Source organism: Castor canadensis, chromosome X, assembly GCF_047511655.1.
Source record: "Castor canadensis chromosome X, mCasCan1.hap1v2, whole genome shotgun sequence".
NCBI lineage: Eukaryota > Metazoa > Chordata > Mammalia > Rodentia > Castoridae > Castor > Castor canadensis.
Window position 1 is genome coordinate 17,035,440 of NC_133405.1, and position 21,212 is coordinate 17,056,651.

The window sequence follows — 21,212 nt, forward strand, 5'->3', positions numbered from 1 at the left end:
AGGCCGGACGTGCGGGCACAGGCTCAGTGCCCCGCGCCCGCCGCGCCCGCAGCTCCTGCAGCCCGGTGCGAGCTCGCAGCCGCCTGCGCTCCGAGAGGTGACCAGACGAGCGCGGCGAGCCCCGAGGGACCGACCCGCAGCTCCCGCAGCGCGACGCTTCCCGAAGCAACAGGTAAGCTGCCGGACTGTGCCCCGGGCCCGCCGTCCCCCGCGCCCTGCCAGCCCCCGAGCCCCGGTGTCCCGGAAGCTCCGTCTGCTGCAGCCGGACGGCGGCTGAGCTACAGCGCGCAGTGGCCCCCGCTGCGGCCCCTCTGTCTTGCCTCGGTGGTCCTGTCCCCCGCGCGCGCGTTTTCCCTCGCACTTTCTCTGGTGCGTTCTTCTCCCTCGCTCTCAATTCTCTCGTTTTCCCTCGTCCTTTCTCTCTTTCCTTACTTCTCATCCTCTTTTTTTGTTCTTTTTTGCTTTTTCTCTCTACGTCTCTCAATCTTGCACCGTCTCTTGTCCTCTGTCTCTCCTGTTACCTTTTTTCTATCTCACTCTCGCGCTCTCATTTGTTCTTTCTGGACTCTTATCTCTCTCCTTCTCTGCCTCTCACTTTCTCTGCATGTCTCTCGTTATTTCTAGGTCTCTCAGTCTCTTTCTCTCTCTGCCTCTCCATCGGTCTCGCTCTGTCTCTTTCAGACTCTCCCGCCGCCCGCACCCCTGGCTCGTCTCCTGTTCTCCACTCTCCTCAGTCCCCCCATCGCCCCCGCCGCCGCTGACACCAGGCGGCCTGCAGAATGTGGGGAGGATGGCGAATTTGAGGGGTGGGGGAGTGCACTAGGTATCCTCCTGGCATTTTCCAGCTGCCCACTGCACTGCCGAGAAACTAAGTGTTTTTTTTTCCGCCAAAGGCCGCCGTGATTACGGCGGCAACTGGTTTCCATGGTAAAATTAAGTCTACCGAGAGACAGAGATCCAAAGAGACAGATCCAGCCAGAGGAAAACCGAGGTGAGGGGCCATCGGAGAAAGATGGAGAGAGACAGAGATGCGCACACACTCAAAGATACCAAGAGAGAGTTTAGTGAGAGTCCCAGAGTGGCGGGAGGGAGAGATCAATCAACTATAGACTCTAGAGAGAGACAGACAGAGACAGGTGAGACAGACAGAGACGGGTGAGGCAGGCAGTGGAGTGTTAGAGACCAAGGGAGAGAGACTGGCGAATACAGAGAGAACTTAGACACAGAGAGACAAATAGCGAGGGGAGGCAGGGAGAGACACAGAGACCAGGGGACAAGAGCACACGTGTCACTGGGAGACAGGAGACACTTAGAGACAGAACCCAAGAGAGACACCGGAACAAGAGAGTTGGACAGACATAGAGCCAGGCAGAGACACACATACAAGCAGTGATACTGGACAGGTGTGTTAGGTGCCCAACGAGATAGACTTACAGAGAAGTCCACTGAGAGATGAATGGAGAGATGAGACAGTAGTGCGGGGGGGGTGGCGGGGGGAGCGCGCGCACTGGCAAACGGTAGAGATGGCGAGATGGTGGCAGGCAGAGACACAGAGACAGGAATGAGACTGGGAGAAAGACAGGGGAGGAGGGGCTCGCACACAGTGCGCAAGTGAAAAAGACACACAGAGATTGAGAGACAGAGAAACTCAGAGTGGGAGGGAGACACGAGAGGAACAGCCAGAGAGAGACTGGCAGACTATGCACGTGCTAGTGAGAAACAGACAACATAGCGAGAACGACGAGATGCTCCTCACCAGAGGAGACAGAGAGACACGTACACTCCAAGAGACCCAAGGAAAGGTGCGCTAGCGATACACGGGAAACAGAAATCTACAGTGGTAAACAGGCAGGTACTGAGAGTGCACGCGCATGCGCCAGCACGAGAGCTGCCCCGAGGGGACCCAAACTCCGAGACCCAGAGGACAGTGTGAGACACAGAGCGCGCGCGCGCGCTGGCAGGACAGACAGACTAGAGAAAATCAGAAAGCCCGAGAGAGATAGGCAGAGAGATCCCCCGAGAGTCAGAAAAGGAGCGACAGAAGTTGCCCTGACTGGGGCTATGACCAGGCGGGGGTCAAAGGGAGGGGTCCTGCGGCGACACTGCTAGGTGCGGAGGCTTCTCTTCCTGGCAAGAGACTAACCCACCCGCCTGTGTCTTTCGTCCGCAGTATAGGCACCGTGTGCAGTCTGTGCACCCCTTCACTGCCCACCGGTGCCCGCACTGAGCCTGCACCCTGTCTCACGCCCGCCCGCCATCGCCATGACATCTACCTGCACCAACAGCACGCGCGAGAGCAACAGCAGCCAGACGTGCATGCCCCTCTCCAAGATGCCCATCAGCCTGGCTCATGGCATCATCCGTTCGGTCGTGCTGCTCATCTTCCTCACCATCTCCTTCGTTGGCAACATAGTGCTGGCGCTCGTGTTGCAGCGCAAGCCGCAGTTGCTGCAGGTGACCAACCGCTTCATCTTTAACCTCCTCGTCACCGACCTGCTGCAGATTTCTCTTGTGGCCCCCTGGGTGGTGGCCACCTCCATGCCTCTCTTTTGGCCCCTCAACAGCCACTTCTGCACAGCCCTGGTTAGCCTCACCCACCTGTTCGCCTTTGCCAGTGTCAATACCATTGTCGTGGTGTCCATAGATCGCTATCTGTCCATCATTCACCCCCTCTCCTACCCGTCCAAGATGACCCACCGCCGCGGTTACATGCTCCTGTATGGCACCTGGATTGTGGCCATCTTGCAGAGCACACCCCCACTCTATGGCTGGGGCCAGGCTGCCTTTGATGAGCGCAATGCCCTCTGCTCCATGATCTGGGGAGCCAGCCCCAGCTACACCATTCTCAGCGTGGTGTCCTTTATCGTCATTCCCCTGGTTGTCATGATTGCCTGCTACTCGGTGGTGTTTGGTGCAGCCCGGCGGCAGCATGCTTTGCTGTACAACGTTAAGAGTCACAGCCTGGGGGTGAGGGTGAAGGACTGTGTGAAGAATGAGAGTGAACGAGGAAAGAAGAAGGATGAGTTCCAGGATGAGAACGAGATCCAGAATGAAGGCGAGGTCAAGGCCAAGGAGGGCAGCATGGAGGCTGAAGAATATCCCATGGAAGCCACGAATGGCAGCATGAAGACCAAAGCAGGAAGTATGGATATCAGCGAGGGTATCCTGGAGACCAAGGGCAGCCGGGAGGTCAGTGATGGTAGTAGCATGGAAGGTAGGGAAAGCAGCCCTGAAGTTGAGGAGAGCAGCATGAAGCCAAATACCTGTTGCATCGAGGTCAATCAATGCAACATTGATTTGGGTGAAGACGACATAGAGTTTGCTGAGGATGACATCCATTTCGGTGGTGAGGATGATGTTGAGGCAGTGAACATTCCAGAGAGCCTCCCACCCAGTCGTCGAAACAGCAACAGCAACCCTCCTCTGCCCAGGTGCTATGAGTGCAAAGCTGCAAGAGTCATCTTCCTCATCATTTTCTCCTACGTGCTGTCTCTGGGGCCCTACTGCTTTCTAGCAGTCCTGGCCGTGTGGGTGGATGTCCAAACCCAGGTACCCCAGTGGGTGATCACCATAATAATCTGGCTTTTCTTCCTGCAGTGCTGCATCCACCCCTACATCTATGGCTACATGCACAAGACCATCAAGAAGGAAATCCAGGATATGCTGAAGAAGCTCTTCTGCAAGGAAAAGCCCCCCACGGAAGACAGCCACCCCGATCTACCTGGAACCGAAGCTGGCACAGATGGGGGAACTGAAGGCAACATCGTCCCCTCCCATGATTCTGCTACTTCACCTTGAAGTCAGTTCTAAGGCAAACCTTGAACTGTCCACAAGACAGAAAACAAGAGCAGCTTTCTTTTCAGTGCACCACCCACAATCTCATTAATGCCAATCCATACCATTTCAGGCAAAGGTGTTGCACACACACATCGTTTTCCACCACAAGATAAATGAACCCATGGCAAAAGTAGGAACTGGGATCTTCCCCTGAAGGTGTGCCCCTCGAAGCAAGGACTTGAGGATTCTGACTGAAATTTGCCCCCACAAAATTATTAGGCTCTAAATTTCACAAGGGCTGTCCTGTATTTGGTATTCTGCCTGTCTCCCGTGAGCTGCAAAATGGCAGCTTTAACTCTGAAGGGAAAGCAAAGATGATGCCTGTAAACTTAAGGACTGTGGGGCCTTAGAGTCAGGAGTTCAAGGGCCAAGCCTAGTTGAAGTGAAAGAAAAACAATGGACCAGATCATTTTTGGAGCTCAAGAGGCAGAAGCAGAACCCTGTGGATTGATCAATGTCTGGGCCAAATTCTGGACTGAAGAGCCCCACAATCCGGTGCAAAGACTATCATACAAACTAAGACATAGGGGGCCATGCAGTCAGAATACCAAGACAGCTTCTAGATCCTCTCAAGGGGTCCAGAGAAGTGGGAGGGCATTATGAAGTGGGAAGCTAGTCCAAGGGAAGCAAAGGAGAAATACCACACAGCCACTGGGCTAAATGGTTGTGGGGGGGGGCTTTCTCTAAAATCTGGGGTTTATGCAGAGGTTAGTACTGACCTCACTTGGTGCAAATGGAAAATAATCAATTGACACTAACATATTTTCTGTCTCCTATTTGAATAATACAGGGACAGATATCACGCCGCTGTTTTACAATTTCCCCTTTGTGACTGAATTGGGATGCTCATAAGAATTTTCTAGATCCTGCTGATCATTTATGTTTTTGCTTTGTTTTATTTCAAATAGACTTTTGGTCAAACAGCATTTCCAGAAAAAAAGAAACTCAACTAGGAGTGGCCAAAGTTCGACAAAATTCACACTGCCAATCAAGAGAGATATGCTGCAGGGCATGGTGGTGCACATCCGTAATCCCAGCTACTTGGGAAGTAGAGGAAGGAGGATCTCAAGTTTGAGGGCAGCTTGGGGAAAGTTAGCGTGAGACTATCTCAAAAACAAAAGAAAAACAAGCTTGCTCTGTGAGGTCCTGGGTTCAATCCACAGTGCCACAGGAAAAAAAAAGAGTGATATGCCCCTCAGAAATCTGTTTTGTGTGTGTAACCTAATAGACAAAAAAACGTTCTCTACCTGGGGAACAAGTAAGTCAGGATGAACATTTTCCTTCCTCCAGGTTCACTCGTATCTTTTCAACCAGTGGCTCTCTCTCTAAAGCTTTTAAGCTCTCTGCAGATGCAGGAGAGAATGTAAGAGAGTCAGAAATGACAGAGAGGATGGTCTAACAATACCTGGCAAACATCTGACCAAACCAAACAACCCCAAAATCAAAGCATTCAAGTCAGACATATCCTAATGATTATTGTGGAAATACACAGGGAGATTTTCAACTCCCAAACGCTAAAATCATTTTGGGCAAGGATATACCCATACATTTCAGAAAGCATGGGGGCATATCTAAAGACAAAATAACACGGAACACCCAAAAATTGCTAAACCAGTGTTTTTAATCCTCCTGAAGACCAAGTGGAAACAACTCTAGAGTCAACTGTTTGTGCAGAAACTCATTACTAATAGGGGTGGGGGGAAAAGGGAGCATTGGTTGAAAAACAGCTAATCAGATGCTTGTACCTAAAGATAGCCGTATTCAGACTGTAGCCTCATACTTGTGTGGTTGCTATGTCTTTATTGGAGCTCAAATTTTCATTTCTATAAATGCCCGGCTCATTTATATTTTCTTTTATCTCTTCCTCCTCACAGATTCCAACAGCTGTGAATAAAGTCTGCACGGGAATTTGGGATTACCACGTTCAGGATGTAGGAAAGGAGAGGGCACAGAACTACATAATATTGAACTGATCTGTCCGATCAATATGTTCATGAAACCCTTATTAATTTCAGCTCCATTAATTTGGAACTTGTGGTAGTTCAGACAAGGCATGGGGGCTGAAGTTCACCCTGACATTGTCATTTATTTTTCTACCAAAAATTTAGGAAGCAAATTAATAGTCATAAATTATTATACGGACTTATTGCCAAACTCACGTATTGAGCTGTCCTTAAAGGACATATGAGTGAAGAAATGGCTTCTGTGATCAATCCACTTGTGGAGAGAGGGTGTTGCCTTGCAGTTCTATGGAGGAGTTGAAGGTGGCTGTAGCCAGTCCTAGAAGTAGAAATGCTTTTTTTTCTGGATAGGAAATAGGATTTCGAATATAAGTGTCTCCAATGTCTTGATGAAACTGAACTTCTTGTTTTATTTTTAAAGCTCAACCCCTTCAAAGTGTATCAGAGAAAGTTGTTTGCCAAAATCCCAAATCAAAATGGAACCAGAACCTGTACCAGTGTGGTAAGTTCATTTGACCGCACACATAACATCCTCCCTGGTGCTGAGACTCACCGGTTCTCTCAAAGTTCCCCTTTCCCTAATTTAGTCACTGTCCATTCTTTTGGCAAGTTGGATTCTTCAAAGGTGGAAGACCTTTTGAAATTAAAAGAGTGGAAAAGAGGACCTTTGAATTAAGGACTTTCTGTTTTGATGACATTTTCTCTTAATGAACAATAGGGCCTCTGGTTAGCTTGGAGATAGCAACCACTTCAAATTTTTGTGCTATTTTGAATAAAGCACTATCATCTTAATGAGGTTCTACTGCACATACTGTTTTGCTATTTGAAAAATCTGAAAGCACACAAAAAAGTCATCATTAGCCTCACAGATCCTCATGTGCAAGGCTTTCCCTAAATATTTTTAAAGGATGTATTCTTTTGCCAAGGCCACTTCATATGTGCAGTAAAAAAAAAATCCCATTAAATTACGGGGGCCAGACAAGCCACACTTTGAAATGATGTGATTTTAACTTTAATGATTTCCTTATTTAAGAAAAATAGAGCATCTAGTTTGCCAAGAAGTCACAGGTGCTTTGATTAACACACCAATTCCAACAAGCTTGGGAAGGCAGTAATAAGGAGCAAGCCCTGGGCTTCTGTGACTTCTGTGATTCGAGGGCCCTTCTCTACGACACCACAAATACCAGCTGCTGGCAAGTCCTCTGCACTGTCAGCTCCCTGCCTACCTCTTGCCATCTTGTCCACTGCCTTTACCTGCCTCATTTCCCTTCCCCCAGCTGTGCTGGCCCTTCAGAAATACCCCTTGCTTGAAGCTTACCCACTCACCATCCACCTATTCCAAATCCAGAACTGACAGATTCACAGGGACCTAGGGCCCATGGAAGTAACAGGAGAGAAGTGAACCCTAGGAGTGACCAGCAACTGAAGGTATTTTTCTGTCTCCTCCCCAACTCCAATTCAATTTAGAGATGATGGGATACATACTGCAAATTCAACAGGTAAGGAAAGGTGTCATTTTGTGACTTACAAAAAGTAGGCACCTCATTTCTTACCAAAAAGAACCCAATACAACACATTTTGAGAGCACATTCAATTCTGTCCAATTATTTCAGGAAAAAAACACTAAAAAATCTTTTACCTATAAAATTACAAGGTGCCTAACATTACCTTATTTTTTACATAATTAGCCAATTAAGCTAGGCAAAGTTACTTCAGAAGAATTTTCATACTACCTGAAGAATAATTTACATGATGAAACTAGGCTTACTTTCTTAAATTTTGCCAAAAAGCTCTTTAAAGTATCTTGAAAGACATCATTTGGAGGAGAAAAAATTATGCATCCTCTGGTAATGTGAACTCACTAAACAACCTTAGGGTTGTTGGGGATGAAACAAATAGTAACAATTTAACCTACCAGACTTTATTTTTCTCTCATAGCTGCCCTTTTTCATATTTTGAGAAAAAAAAATCAAACTCATATTGTCTTTTCTGATAACACAAACCCCATACTGTCAGGAGAGGTTTCTTTAAGCAAAACGTTTTTTTCCTTCTAGAGCAGACAAAGAATTAAAGGAACAGTTGGCTGCTAGCCAGGTGCCAAGATAAGGAGAGAAACTCTGGTCAGTCAAGGCTTTTAATCATCTCCCTCCTTTTCTCTCTCTCTCTCTCTCTCTCTCGCTCGCTCTCTCACTTTGTACGGGCTAGACTGGTGCTCTTGGCCCCTCCAAGCTTAGCAATGAGGCCACAGAAGCATGATCTAGAAACGGTGACCATAGCCTAAAAAATTCAAAAGAAGAGAAACTTTTGCCATAAATTCTTTCCAATTACATACAGTATCTTCTTCAATGGCAAATGCCCAGCTTGTTTACAGCACTCTTCTGCAACAGAGCTGGATAGCGGAAGAAATAGGAAAGCTAAAATCCACTGAACTTAGCCACTGGCTGCCACATCACTGGCAAGTTCACTTCTCCTTGCTAGATAGGATAAGAATCCTCAAGGTAAACGAGGGTTGCCAATAGGAGTTAGGCGTTTCCATCACTGCCTCCCAAAGCCTTCATATCTCTGAGTATACACACCAGGGGGAAACCACAGTAACTTGTACACTCACAGAAGGTTTACTATGTTTGAGGATTAATTACTGTTATCTGTCTTGTTATAAAATGTAGACAAAAACAAGATTGGCTTTAGTTTGGTGCTTCAAGTTTGAGTGGATTTTCCCCCTCTTCATCTGTGTTACAACTTTAGTGTTAAAAGTTTGGTATTTTTGTCTTGTTTCAGTGGTGTATTCCCTTTTGTGGTATTTCTCCTAAATGTAAGCTCTAACTACATGTATATAAAATGTAAGTGTTTTTTGAGATAAGGTGCTAGATATTAGATTGTATGTGCTCATAGATAGTGTTATCCTAAAAACCGTAGTGTGTACACGTAAAATTAATAAAATGCATGCAGACTTCTATATGTGATCCACACCTTGGTCAGTTTCTGAAGTAGAACATAGTACATTTGATTTTTAAACTTTATTTTTAAAGTGTATACTGCAAGATATGTAAGATGGCTCCAAGGTGGGGTGGCGAGAAGTGGTGCCTTTCATTCCTTAAATCCCTGGTACAATACGTGACAGACAAGACTTATTCTGGTATAATGGTCATTAATGTAAACTAATGATCTTGAAGTCCTCTCTGGCAGTTCTCCATGACACACCTGGTACTGGTGTGATTGTTTTCTATGAATTCAATGGATAGAATGCAAAATCATAAAAGATAACCCTTTCCCCATTATACAGAAAGGACCCCAGGACAGGCTATTGGAGTCCTGTTAGTAGTATGTAAAGAACACTGTATCTGACTGGGAAGTGTCAGAATTTACAGTTAGCAGATCCATATTCCAACCATCCCTGCCCTCCAAGAGCAGTTCCAAAACCCAGAAAAGGCCTGCTCTTGATTTTGTTCCTTCGGTTGGTTATCTGAGAAAGAAAATGGAGTGTGGATGGATAAATAAGGAGGTAGTGGGACTCCTCTGGGGGTCACAGCTAAGGTGTTTGAAAATTATAACTGTAGCTCAAGGGTGTTTGTGACAGATTAAAAAAGGATAACTGAGATAATTTTATTATATTTGAGAATAAAAATATTACAATGAGAGGGTATATGTATATATATATCCTCATTAAATCATTTCTAAAACTGCCTTTAATACCAAATTTTATGTGCTACTTTGGGACTGAGAACAATAAGAAAATGCACTCAGTCAATAAAACAGTTCTCTTTAATACATTTTGAATTTGAAACTTTCCTTTTTCATTTAAAAAAAGGATTTGTAATTTAAAAGTGCCTTCTCAAAGGATTGTCAAACTACAGTCCTGGGGCCAAGTTCCCATTGGCACAACTTACCTTCAGGTGCACAAAAGGGGTGGACTTTATCGTCCTCCCCTCAGCAAGAAGAGAAATTTCCTCATCCCCCAATCAAATTCACAAATCAATACTGTTACATGGGCCAGTAGTCCCAGAGACTCTGCCCAAGGCCAAGGTTTCATATATTGGTTGGTTTTAATTGGATCCTTTCTAAAATGGTTACAATGCATTTATTGCTGTAAAGGAATAACGGACTCCTGCTTGGGGAAATGCAGACAGATTGATGTTTGTGGTTTAACTAAGTATTATTAAGTAACATTTGTGTTTCTTAAATAGGTGCTGTTACTCTGTCCTCGTACATTCTTCTGAAACATGCTAAATAAAGCCTAATTTTATGTGTGTATCTGGTTCTTGTGTCTAGCTCCTTGAAAACACAGTAGGCAGACACATGACTGACTTTCCATCCCTTCTCTTTCACTTGAATGGAGGAGTCAGAGGATAAACAACTCACTACACTACCATAGTAGGATGAAATTATGGGCCCCCATATTTCATATTCCAATATTCCAATATGAGGACTGTGCAGTGGGACAGAGGGTTGTCACCAAAAGGACTTGCTAGAAGAGGAGCATTATTAGCCTGGTCCTCTATAAACAAAAAGGATTTCAAAATGAGGGTGGGGATAGGCAGAGAGGAAACAGGGAGCCAGATCCATGAAGTTCTCAAACACCAAACTTTATTCTAAAGGCAATGAACTCTGAGCAGGAAGGGACCTTTGTTTTTAGGAAACAGCACTACCTAACACCTGGGTCACTGCCTCTGATCTCTAGCCTCTGCTGCCCTACTATCCCAGCCCTGAACCTGGCCTAGTTCCCCATACCCAGCTTAGTTCAACACCAACTCTCCAGGGTTCATAGAACAGGAAGAGAGAGCATGCTTCCTCAAGTCCCAGTTTCATAAAGCATAAATCCTCTAATGCAGTCATCACATATGAAAACACAGTACACAGATGAGATGGGCAAATATGTCTAAAACTTGAGAGTCCCTAGCTCCTCTTGAGTCGAAGTACTTGACCTACTAGTAGCTCTTCTTCTGGTACTCTTATCAGGAGTGGTACAAGGAACTGCACGCCTCATGCTTCCGAAGTGGTATTCATAGGCCCCCACTGGAAGGCTCAGGGAGCCATTCAGCCCCATTTCAATCAAAGTAAAGTGCTCCTCTCCACTTAACTCCAAAATCAAACTAATACTGACTTACACACTCTTTCAAGATGTTCAAAGATGGCTGCCATGAGACTTGCCTATGGAAGCCTTCACCTTAATTTATGAATGCCATCCAGGCAATAACACTTTTCTGCTGCAGAAATAAATTTGCTTTTCTACCAAACTACTATCATCAATGCAAATAAATGGGATTGGGAGCTCAGATAAAACTATTAGGCAGCAAACCTGGTGAGAAAAGAGTTCCCTGAAGCTCAATATCCCACTGCTTACTTCAAAGTATTCAGAGGAGAATAGAATGGGTTCCAATGAGCCTCATAATAGCAGTTCCTCCTCTCAGGCAGGGTTAAGGATCCAGCCCTGAATTAGGAGACTGAATGGGAAACAGTTGAGCGGATCTGAAAATTCCACTGTCAAGAGACCTTCATGGCCTTCTGTAGCCAGTCCTTCTCCCACCACTCTGCTCTAGGCTTCAGGCCCATCTGTCACCACCCATGACCCTGACCCTTCCAATACAAAGGTATACTGTTAGCTATTTTCTTCTTCCATGGGACAACTAGTCAACTCTTACTTCCTTTCCCACTATCGTTCAGAATACAACTCTCTAATGCTATTCCAATCTCTCCTCCTCTTCCCCTGAAAGGCAACAAGACCTCTTTGAGCCCTGCACATGGAAACAGGCACTCCTCAGCTTTGGGGTGACTGTGAGAATGTGCACAAAATAAAGGGTATGTGTAGAGATTTTTCAGATATTTTTTCTAAGTGAGACCAACACTTATCAATAAAATTTATAACAGACGTGTATGAATTTCACAACTTTTCCCCCAACACTGCAAGCTTGGAGAATATTTGTAACACAAATTTCCAACATTTTGAGAGTTACAACACCTGACTACTGTTTAATCCAAGGCAATAAATCCAAGAATATTGACTCGAAAGCTTTGTTATCTACACACTAAGTCACACTTGCACATTCTCTGCCTCAAAGGCAACAAACAGAAATAGACCACCACCAACCAGAAATGTGCAAATTTAGTTGAGGAATAAGACAGCAGGATATGGTACTTCTCTAAGCAGGGCCTGGTGGTACATGCCTGTAATCCCAGCACTTGGTAGGCAGAGGCAGGAGGATCCTGAGTTTAAGGCCAGCCTGGGCTACATAGCAAGACCCTATCTCAAAACAAGTAAAATAACAAATAAACAAAAAAAACCCCCTCTATATGTTAAACTATGTACATTTTAAAATGATTGTCCCAATACAAAAGAGTATATAATTTTTATAATCAACTTCAGTTAGAAAATGTACATTTTATATAAGAGTTATATCAAAGACTTAGTCAAAATTGGAACTATTGTTCTGATGCGGTAATTAGATGCTCTAAAAAAGATCAGGAAGAAAAAGGAAAAGAAAGAAAAACTTTTTCATGTGAAAAAAGTGTGCTCTACTTTAAAAAAATATGCCTTCCTTACTCTAATTGCTTTAAATTAAATCCTTTTATCTTTTCTGGAAACCATGACTTAGAATAAATCTGTTTCCCAATCTGTTTTCTTCGGTGCAATCAGTATTTTGTGTCGTACAAAGTGAAGCCAGACAATGAGATTTTACATTTATGTATACTTAAAATGTATGTAATTAGGCATACACATATATCTCTAGATGTTCATATAGATATGCAGATATTCCAAAAGCAAGGATGATTTGCCTGGAAGCCCTTGGGGATTCTTTAATCCACTTTCACCATGCTGTAGATTGTAGTAATAAAGTAGCAGGGAAAAAACCCAACTGTTCCTGAAACAAAATGAAAAAGATCTTTGTTAACCAGACATCATAGTAAATCTAAGTAGCTTTCTCAAAAACGCAAACCATGTCAGTTTTGACGTGGGCTGCTGATTCTCCAAATCTCAAGACTTGTATGTTGTCAACTTTAGGCTCAGCCTTCGTAGTGGCAAATGCCTATAATCCTAGCACTCAGAATGCAAAGGCAGGAGGATCACGAGTTCGAGGCCAGTCTAGGCTACATAGTGAGACCCTGTCTCAAAAAAAAATAACCCCACCAGTCTGTCGTTTTTTAATTCATTTATTCATATGTGCATACATTTTTTGGGCAGTCTGTCTTGCTGAGCAAGCAAGGATGAGCAGCAGGACCAGAATCAGTCACCTGTAAATGGACGAGAGAATCCATCTGATAGAATTCTGCAGGTCTCTAACCAGAGCCAGAAACAGAAAGATAAGCAGCTTCAGTTCTCTGAGGCCCAAGGCGAGTTTCTGATACAACAAACTTCTTATAATGCCTGAATTTAGAAAATATAAACAACTATTATCATTATATGTAGCAAGAGGACAATAGTCTACTAACTTCATACTCAGAGCATCGAATTCAAACTTTTGTTTTATTAAACTTGAAATACATTTCTGGGGATTTATCCTAAAGAAATGACCTTATAGAAGAAAAAAATTACTACAAAAAGGCAGCCATAATAGCATGGTTTACAACACTGAGTATTACAAACCAAATACTCTCAAAATAGGTGACTAGCTAAACTGTGACCTAAGTGCTCAGTAAAATAATACAGTCATCAAAATTGATACATATAAAAACTATATAGCAGCATGAAAAAAATCCTTCTAAAGTGGTGTTGGATTGAAAAAAAAAAGCCAGACATCACAGCAATGTGAACATTGCATAAGAATAAACATATGCATGAAATGAAGCAGAGCTTGGACAAAAGAAGATGCTTTTATAATTTAAGATATCATTGTGAGCAAATTTTTCTTTAAGGAAATGTAAATTAAAACCACACTAAGATTCCACCTCACCCCTGTTAGAATAGCCATTATTAGCAACACCACGAACAACAGGTGTTGGCGAGGATGCGGGAAAAAAGGAACCCTCTTACACTGCTGGTGGGAATGTAAACTAGTACAACCACTCTGGAAAAAAAATTGAAGGCTACTTAAAAAGCTAGACATTGATCTACCATTTGATCCAGCAATACCACTCTTGGGGATATACCCAAAAGACTGTGACACAGGTTACTCCAGAGGCACCTGCACACCCATGTTTATTGCGGCACCATTGACAATAGCCAAGTTATGGAAACAGCCAAGATGCCCCACCACTGACGAATGGATTAAGAAAATGTGGTATCTATACACAATGGAATTTTATGCAGCCATGAAGAAGAACGAAATGTTATTCACTGGTAAATGGATGGAATTGGAGAACATCATTCTGAGTGAGGTTAGCCTGGCCCAAAAGACCAAAAATCATATGTTCTCCCTCATATGTGGACATTAGATCAAGGGCAAACACAACAAGGGGATTGGACTTTGAGCACATGATAAAAGCTTTAGCACACAAGGGAGGGGTGAGGATAGGTAAGACACCTAAAAAATTAGTTAGATTTGTTGCCCTTAACGGAGAGAAACTAAAGCAGATAACCTTAAAAGCAACTGAGGCCAATAGGAGAAGGGGACCAGGAACTAGAGAAAAGGTTAGATTAAAAAGAATTAACCTAGAAGGTAACACCCACGCACAGGAAATTAATGTGAGTCAACTCCCTGTATAGCTATCCTTATCTCAACCAGCAAAAACCCTTGTTCCTTCCTATTATGGCTTATACTCTCTCTACAACAAAATTAGAAATAAGGGCAAAATAGTTTCTGCTGGGTATTGAGGGGGTAGGGGGGAGAAGGAGGGGGCGGAGTGGGTGGTAAGGGAGGGGGTGGGGGCAGGGGGGAGAAATGACCCAAGCCTTGTATGCACATATGAATAATAAAAAAAAAAGAGTTGAAAAAAATGTTTTTCTTTAATATAAGATTCTATTGATGCTAATATTATAAGAACAACTTCCAAATGATATTAAAGTTCAATAACTCACTGAAGAAGACTCTCACAGAATTTCCAGATCCCATAGTCTAATGGAGTACTCAAGACAACTCATCTAGGAAAACACCTTAATAACAAGACACAGGAATTTTCAGGCAGGGTTTGATATGTTTTTTTATTGCCAGTTTCCAAACTTAGACTAACTTACCATCCAATATATCATCATGCCATTTTGTTCTATCCATCAATGCTCCTTGTCAAGAATCAGCATGTTAAAGTGATTAAGACCTTTGGCAAGAGTGACACAGATCTCCTCTGTCGGATACTAAGTATGTGTTATTGGGCAAGTGACAATCTTCCCAAGCCTCAGTCCTCTCAGCTGAAAACTGGGGGTAATAATTCCTACTCTAGGCATGCTTTTCTGAATCCAATAACTTCAAAGGTTCAGGAGATGACAGATATTCAGTAACTTAGTTAAAACATGTCCCTGAATCTAAAGCATCCCTGGTTTCAAATTGCTGCCTATATTCTCTATAAACCACCAAATCAACTTTTATTGTTTTGCCTACAATATACAATTATCTCCTACTGAAACACCAAAACTCATCAAATCCTCACATTTTTCTGATAAGTGGGCTAAAGAATCTGAACTTTGGAGCCAAGCAGACACTTAGCGATAAGACATAGAATAAACAACCTACCTCCTCTGTTCAGAATACGTTAATTTAATTATACCCCAACTTAAGGCTTTTCCTAAGAGAAAAGGGTAAGATGTATTAAAACTATAAGAGAAATGATAGCTTTATCATAGACATATCACTCAAGAAATGATAGCTTTATCACAGACATTCTGACTTGGAGCTTGAACTACATGGTTATATAGGGTTTATCTAACTAATGTAGTAATCCTCAATATTGGCTATACATTGGAATTACCTGGAGAGATTTAACCAACACTATTGTCTGGGCCTCAAGTCCAGAAATCCTCATTTCCTTGACCTGAGATATGCGTGAACATAAAGAGTTTCCCCAAGTGATTCTAACCAGGGTTCAGAACCTCTAGACTAGTTTGTATTTTCCTTCCTCCCTCCCTTCCTTCCTTCGTTCCTCCCTCCTCCCTCCCTTCCTCCCCTCTTTCCTTCCTTACTTCCTCCCTCCCTTCCTTTCTTCCTTTCCTCCTTCCCTTCCTCTCTTCCTTTCCTCCCTCCCTTCCTCCCCTTTCCTTCCTTCGTTCCTTTCCTTGTAAACAAACATAAAAAGGAGCAAGCATGGTGGCATACACCAATAATTCCAACACTTGGGAGGCTGAGACAGGAGGACCACAAGTTCAAGACCAATCTGGACTACATAACAAGACCCTGTCTCATACCCCCTCCTCAAAAAAAAAAAAAACCTGTAAGTAAGTATGACGAGAGGTGAGGGAAATTTCTAAGGACAATTGAACCACAAAAGTTAAAAGCAATTTAAAGGATCTGGAAAAATTAATTTTTTTTTCTACAGCTCAATTGCTTACATCACAACTAAAAGTAGGAAAAGGAAGGTGAGACACCAAGAAAGAGCATTCTCTTCTTAGTGTCTTTGCTTACTTTCACCTCAGGTCAGAGAAAGCACTAAACTGATACTAGATACCGTTTCATCACTAGGCCAGGTGATACATAACCAAAACATAGCTCAACTACAGGATCTCAAACGAGGCCATCTAAGACTAACAGAGAAGCCCATTCACTCTCCATTTCCTTTTCAATTCCTGATTGCAATTCTCTAATGAAAAGAATTCAGTCTGATCCTAGGCCTGGTATCTGGTGCCTGTTTCTTCTAAGGCTTTTCCAGCATGGTCATACATGTACAATTTAAAAAGAAGAAGAAGCAAGCTAAATAAAAAGCCTACCATATTCTATTCAATATAAACAAACTTCTTAAGAGTCTTTCCACAGCCACTGAGAAAACTAAATTCTGAGACCCATTACCTACAGAACTTGCAATGGTGAATACGACATGCAGGAAAAAAAAAGATTTTTCCCTAAAGTTGGAATTTCAGCCATTGCACAAAGGAATAAAGGAAAAGCTTATTTACCAAAGAGGATCTTGGGAGGTGACTTTCTGCAGCCATATTTGATTCAGCACTCACAAAGCACTTTCCGTGGGCTTGGCATTTGCCAGGTAGTGTGAGGGATACAAAATGAGCTCTAGTGCAGAACAATCTCAGTTGATGCTGATACTACACACTAGAGGCCATAGTCAGAAACCCAGAAGTCACCTTGTACTCCTCCCTCCTTAGCACCCACATCTCATCAGTCATCAAGACCTGCAAATTCCAAATGCTTAATAGGTTCTGAATCCATCTGTTGCATCCATCTGCCCATCTCTATGGCCAGTGGATGTTAAGCTATACACATTTCATCTCTCATGTAAAAACTGTCTCTTGACTCATGTCCCTCTCAAGTCTGTCCTGCATTCCGTCAACATGATTGTGATATTTCCTAAACACAAACTTTGGTTGTCATGCCCCTACCTTGGAAGGGGACGTAGCTGAGTGGTGGAGCACTTACCTAGCATGCGTGAGGCCCCAGATTCCATTCCCAGCTCCACAAAACATAACAAAAAAATAGTTTTTTAATATCTCCCCATAGCAAAAGTACTCAAGCTTTGGAGTATATTAGGAACTTTCAAAGCTGTTAAAAACACAGATGAGCAAGGGCTCTGATTCAGGGCCTCTGGGACAGGCCCTGGGCATTAGATTCATTTGTTTTAGTTGATATTAAATAATTTCTATAAGTGAATTAATACACACCTAATTTGAAAACGAGTCTAAATGACAAAACTTCCAAGTCTTTTGTATTACACAAGGCCCTCCAGAATCTTAGACCTTATTCTTCCCACTGCACACCATAAATTTTAAACTCCAAAAACCCCAGTTATTTACAGATCTCCATATGCCATGTTTTGCTGAGTCATCAACTCTGCCTTTCATCTAAGCCTCAGGCTTCTCTCCATATTTGACTCAACATTTTCTCCAGAAAAGCCTTCCTTTGATCCTCTCCTCCTCCTCATGATTGGGCTAGGTTCACCTCCTCTGTGGTTTTACAAACCCCTGGGTGAACTTTTATCAGACTCCTTACCGCAAGGCATGGACATGATCTGTTTAGGAGTCCTCTCTCTCCAGGCTAGAGATTAAGTTCCAATTCAATTTTGTACCCCAGTGCTTAGCATAAATATTTGGCACATTATAGGGGGACAAGTAATCTTTGTTAAACCAAAGTACATGTTCACTACTTAGTCACAAAAGCTCCATGAAAATCAAGATATTTATTCCTTTATAGTCTTGTTCACTGCCATAGCCCTAGCCTCCAGGGTAGTGCATGGCACACAGTAGGTGTGCGATATATACTTACTGAGTGAATGGATGAATGAATGACTGAATGGCAGGAATTTTTTAGAGAGGACATCATAGGAAAGGCACTATTAAGCTGTGTCCAGAGCATTTGAGGATGGAAGAAAGCTATTTCAGACAGGAAAAAGGTGAAAACACCCAAAAAACCTAAACAATCAAAACCCTGATTGTGTAAAGAACAGCAAAGAATCATGGCAAAGGGGTTGGAGCATTAAAAATATGAAGTAGAGAGTTAAGTGAACATTAAGGAGAGAATATAGAGAAAAGTTGCAAAAGTAGCTGCAGCCAGATAAGAGTGCCAAGTGAAGAAGACAGGATTTGATTATGGAGGCAAGTAGGAGCCAGTGAAGATAAATAGACCAGAGAATGAGATTACAACATTTGCATTTCATGAAAGTGATGATGATGATGGCTGTTATTTATTACATACGTATCATATGCCTGGCTAAGTACTTTACATGTGTACTGACACATATGTCCCTGAGCACCGGTGATTTTGTATTACTTCACATGCACCAGCCTTAGTTCTTTCAATTAGGAGTAGTACACCTGGTCAAAGAGAGGACCACAGAGCAGATGCCATAGGCTCAAAAAAGGTGTCTCTTTCTTGAGGAGGACATAGAGAGTGTATTTGAGAATGAATTCTGGAGTTGGATCAATCTGGGTTTGAATGAATCATGGCTTCATCACTTACTGGGATTGACCTTGAACAAGTCATTTCTTTGGGCCTCAGTTTCCTCATCCATGCACTGGGAATAATGTAACCTATACCCATGGCAATTGTGATCATTAAATTAGATAAATATATGCAAATAGCTTGCACATAGTCAACTTACTAAAATCCAAGTAGTATCATATCTTGCTGTTTACATATTTCCAATTAGTGCATTGCCAAACCTGTTGAAGAAGTTTAATAATACCTGTTGGTTGGCTAATGATTAGCATTACTATGTCTTTATCCTTTTGATCTTTTGACCTTTAGAATTGAAATTTTTAATTAAGTAGAGCTAGCAACAACTTGGTATATTAAAACACAAAAGGCCCAATATAGCTAACATTTGTGTGTTAAGATAATTGGACATTTTCTTCAGCATATGATATTTCACCTTGTTCTGTGTGAGAACATGGATTCTTCAATTTAATTTAGTGATAAAATATCACAGTGACTCTCTCAAAATATATTGAACTTCATTAGCTTCTTTTAATGAATAAAAATATATTCAAAGCACAGACACTTAGTAAGAAAGCTAACAAAAGAGTGCTCTGCACTTGCCTGATTATGTCTCCGGGTCTAAAGGATCTTTGTATCACACTGGCTTCCATCACTGCCCAGTGAGTACTAGCTCAGAGTCTCAAATTCTAAACATAGTATCTAAAAATAATCAAAATTTTATTTTGAAAATACCATTAACTCCCAAGTAAACGCATAGTTCACAAAGAGTTCACTCTAACTAAGCCACGTCTCTGCTCAACTCCAGGCTGAAATTAGACCCCCAGAGCCTGTAAAGGTGAACCCACTTAGGCTGGCAGGAGAGAAGAGGAAAACTTGTTCCAGAAGGAACTGTCTGAGGGATATCAGGATTTCTGCATATGGAAAAGGGAAGAACCACCACTTGTTGAAACATATGTGGCTTTTTTTTCCAGGTCAGAAGAAAGAACAAGGTGCATATAAATGCAATCATGTCTTGGATGACATCAAAAAGGGAGTTTTCAGACCCTTCCTTATACAACCTAGCTGTTCAAGTTAGCATACTGTCATTTTCATCTTCTTAATAAAATTGCTTTCCTTAACTTAAAACAAATAGTTCACTCTTAGACAAAGATCTCTTAATTGTGCCACTACTGAAGACTGGGTGAGATAATTCTTTGTTATGAAAAATGTCCAGTACATTGTAGGATGTTTAACAGTGTCCCTGACCTCAATTCACTAGATGTCATTAACATTCTCCCAGTCATGCCAATCAACAGTATCTCCAGACATTCTAAATGTTCCCTGAGGGGCAAAATGACTGCTGGTTGACAACCACTATATTAGAATAACAGACTATAGCTAAATGCAAGGATTTACACGACTTGCTTAAAATAAATATCATTATATAACATATTTAATTTACAACCCAATGGCAATGTCAGCCATTTTGTTTTATAATACAAAACTCATCTTAGGCTTTATGACAAGCCCACATGTTCTTAATTGGCTCTTACATGAAAATAGGAATATATTATTTTATAAATTTTCTTGAGACCTTAACTCATCAAAACAGAATGTGATGAAACTAAAAAATAATATATTAAAATTGTTCAATTAAGACTAGTTAGGATTTTGGACATACCTCCAACCTTCACTGAAATCCATTTACCTTTATAAAATACAAGGTTTCTCTCCTAGTACCCACTCTTGGTATGTTGTGGTTTATCGTCCTTCTCCCTGTCCCTTGAGTCCTATTTTGACTTGTCATTACACATCTGTAAGTGTTCTACCAAATGAAAATTGGATAAAGGAACACCAGCAGCAATGCACATTGCCTCCCTTGGCTCGAAAAATGAGAGGAAGAAAATCATGGGGTGCTACTTTAGACACACTGTTTGAAGAAAAAAAGAAAACTGCTTTTTGTTTACTTTTAAAACTTAATTCAATGCACTCTACTGATAACAAAAAAGCATAAAAGGCCATAAAGTGTTCGTATTTTTGACCACACCATCCCACTTCACAGTCCACCTAAAGAAAATAATCCCAAATAAGGGAAAAATAAGTTCAAAGTGAAGAAATGGTTAAGAAATCTTCTAATAGATTGAGCAGACTCGAGATGATAAGTATGAAGGATATGTGTGTGTGTGTCAACATTAAAAAATATTTAACATGTAAATAAAGTATATTCCTGCAGTCACCAATGCTCAATACTGAGAAGTGAAATCCTATACTTCTGTTATGATGCCATGGATGAATTCAAACACCAACGGATAGCATGGTGACCACAAGGAAGAGGTTGGAATGAACATATAATTTTTATAAATAAGTGTGAATCAGTAAGCACTTTTTACATTGATAGATATTGCTAATTTTAAAGGTGTCATTTAAAAACTCACTCAAAATATTTGGCTATAGCAAGAAAGAGTAATCAGTA

General features: G+C 42.2%; 1 protein-coding gene, 1 long non-coding RNA gene and 1 pseudogene across 32 annotated transcripts in view; 2 read left to right on the forward strand and 1 right to left on the reverse strand.

Annotated features, from left to right (window-relative positions):
* The first annotated feature begins 97 nt into the window (after positions 1–97).
* Gpr101 (G protein-coupled receptor 101) lies at positions 98–10,041 on the forward strand. The gene is made up of 2 exons (XM_074063459.1): positions 98–172; positions 2,171–10,041. Exon 2 carries the CDS (start codon positions 2,263–2,265, stop codon positions 3,796–3,798), a length of 1,536 nt encoding a protein of 511 aa, XP_073919560.1. The 5' UTR covers positions 98–172; positions 2,171–2,262; the 3' UTR covers positions 3,799–10,041.
* The window catches only part of LOC141419779 (uncharacterized), an 83,345-nt gene continuing 72,125 nt past the window's right edge, over positions 9,993–21,212 (reverse strand). For all 31 annotated transcript variants that reach the window (XR_012444499.1, XR_012444497.1, XR_012444495.1 and 28 more), the window contains 2 exons: positions 13,026–13,158; positions 9,993–12,655 (listed from right to left, as the gene is read on the reverse strand). This is a non-coding gene — a long non-coding RNA (uncharacterized lncRNA). The remainder of the gene's footprint in view (positions 12,656–13,025; positions 13,159–21,212) is intronic.
* On the forward strand, positions 19,549–19,661 carry LOC141420110 (small nucleolar RNA SNORD22; annotated as a pseudogene).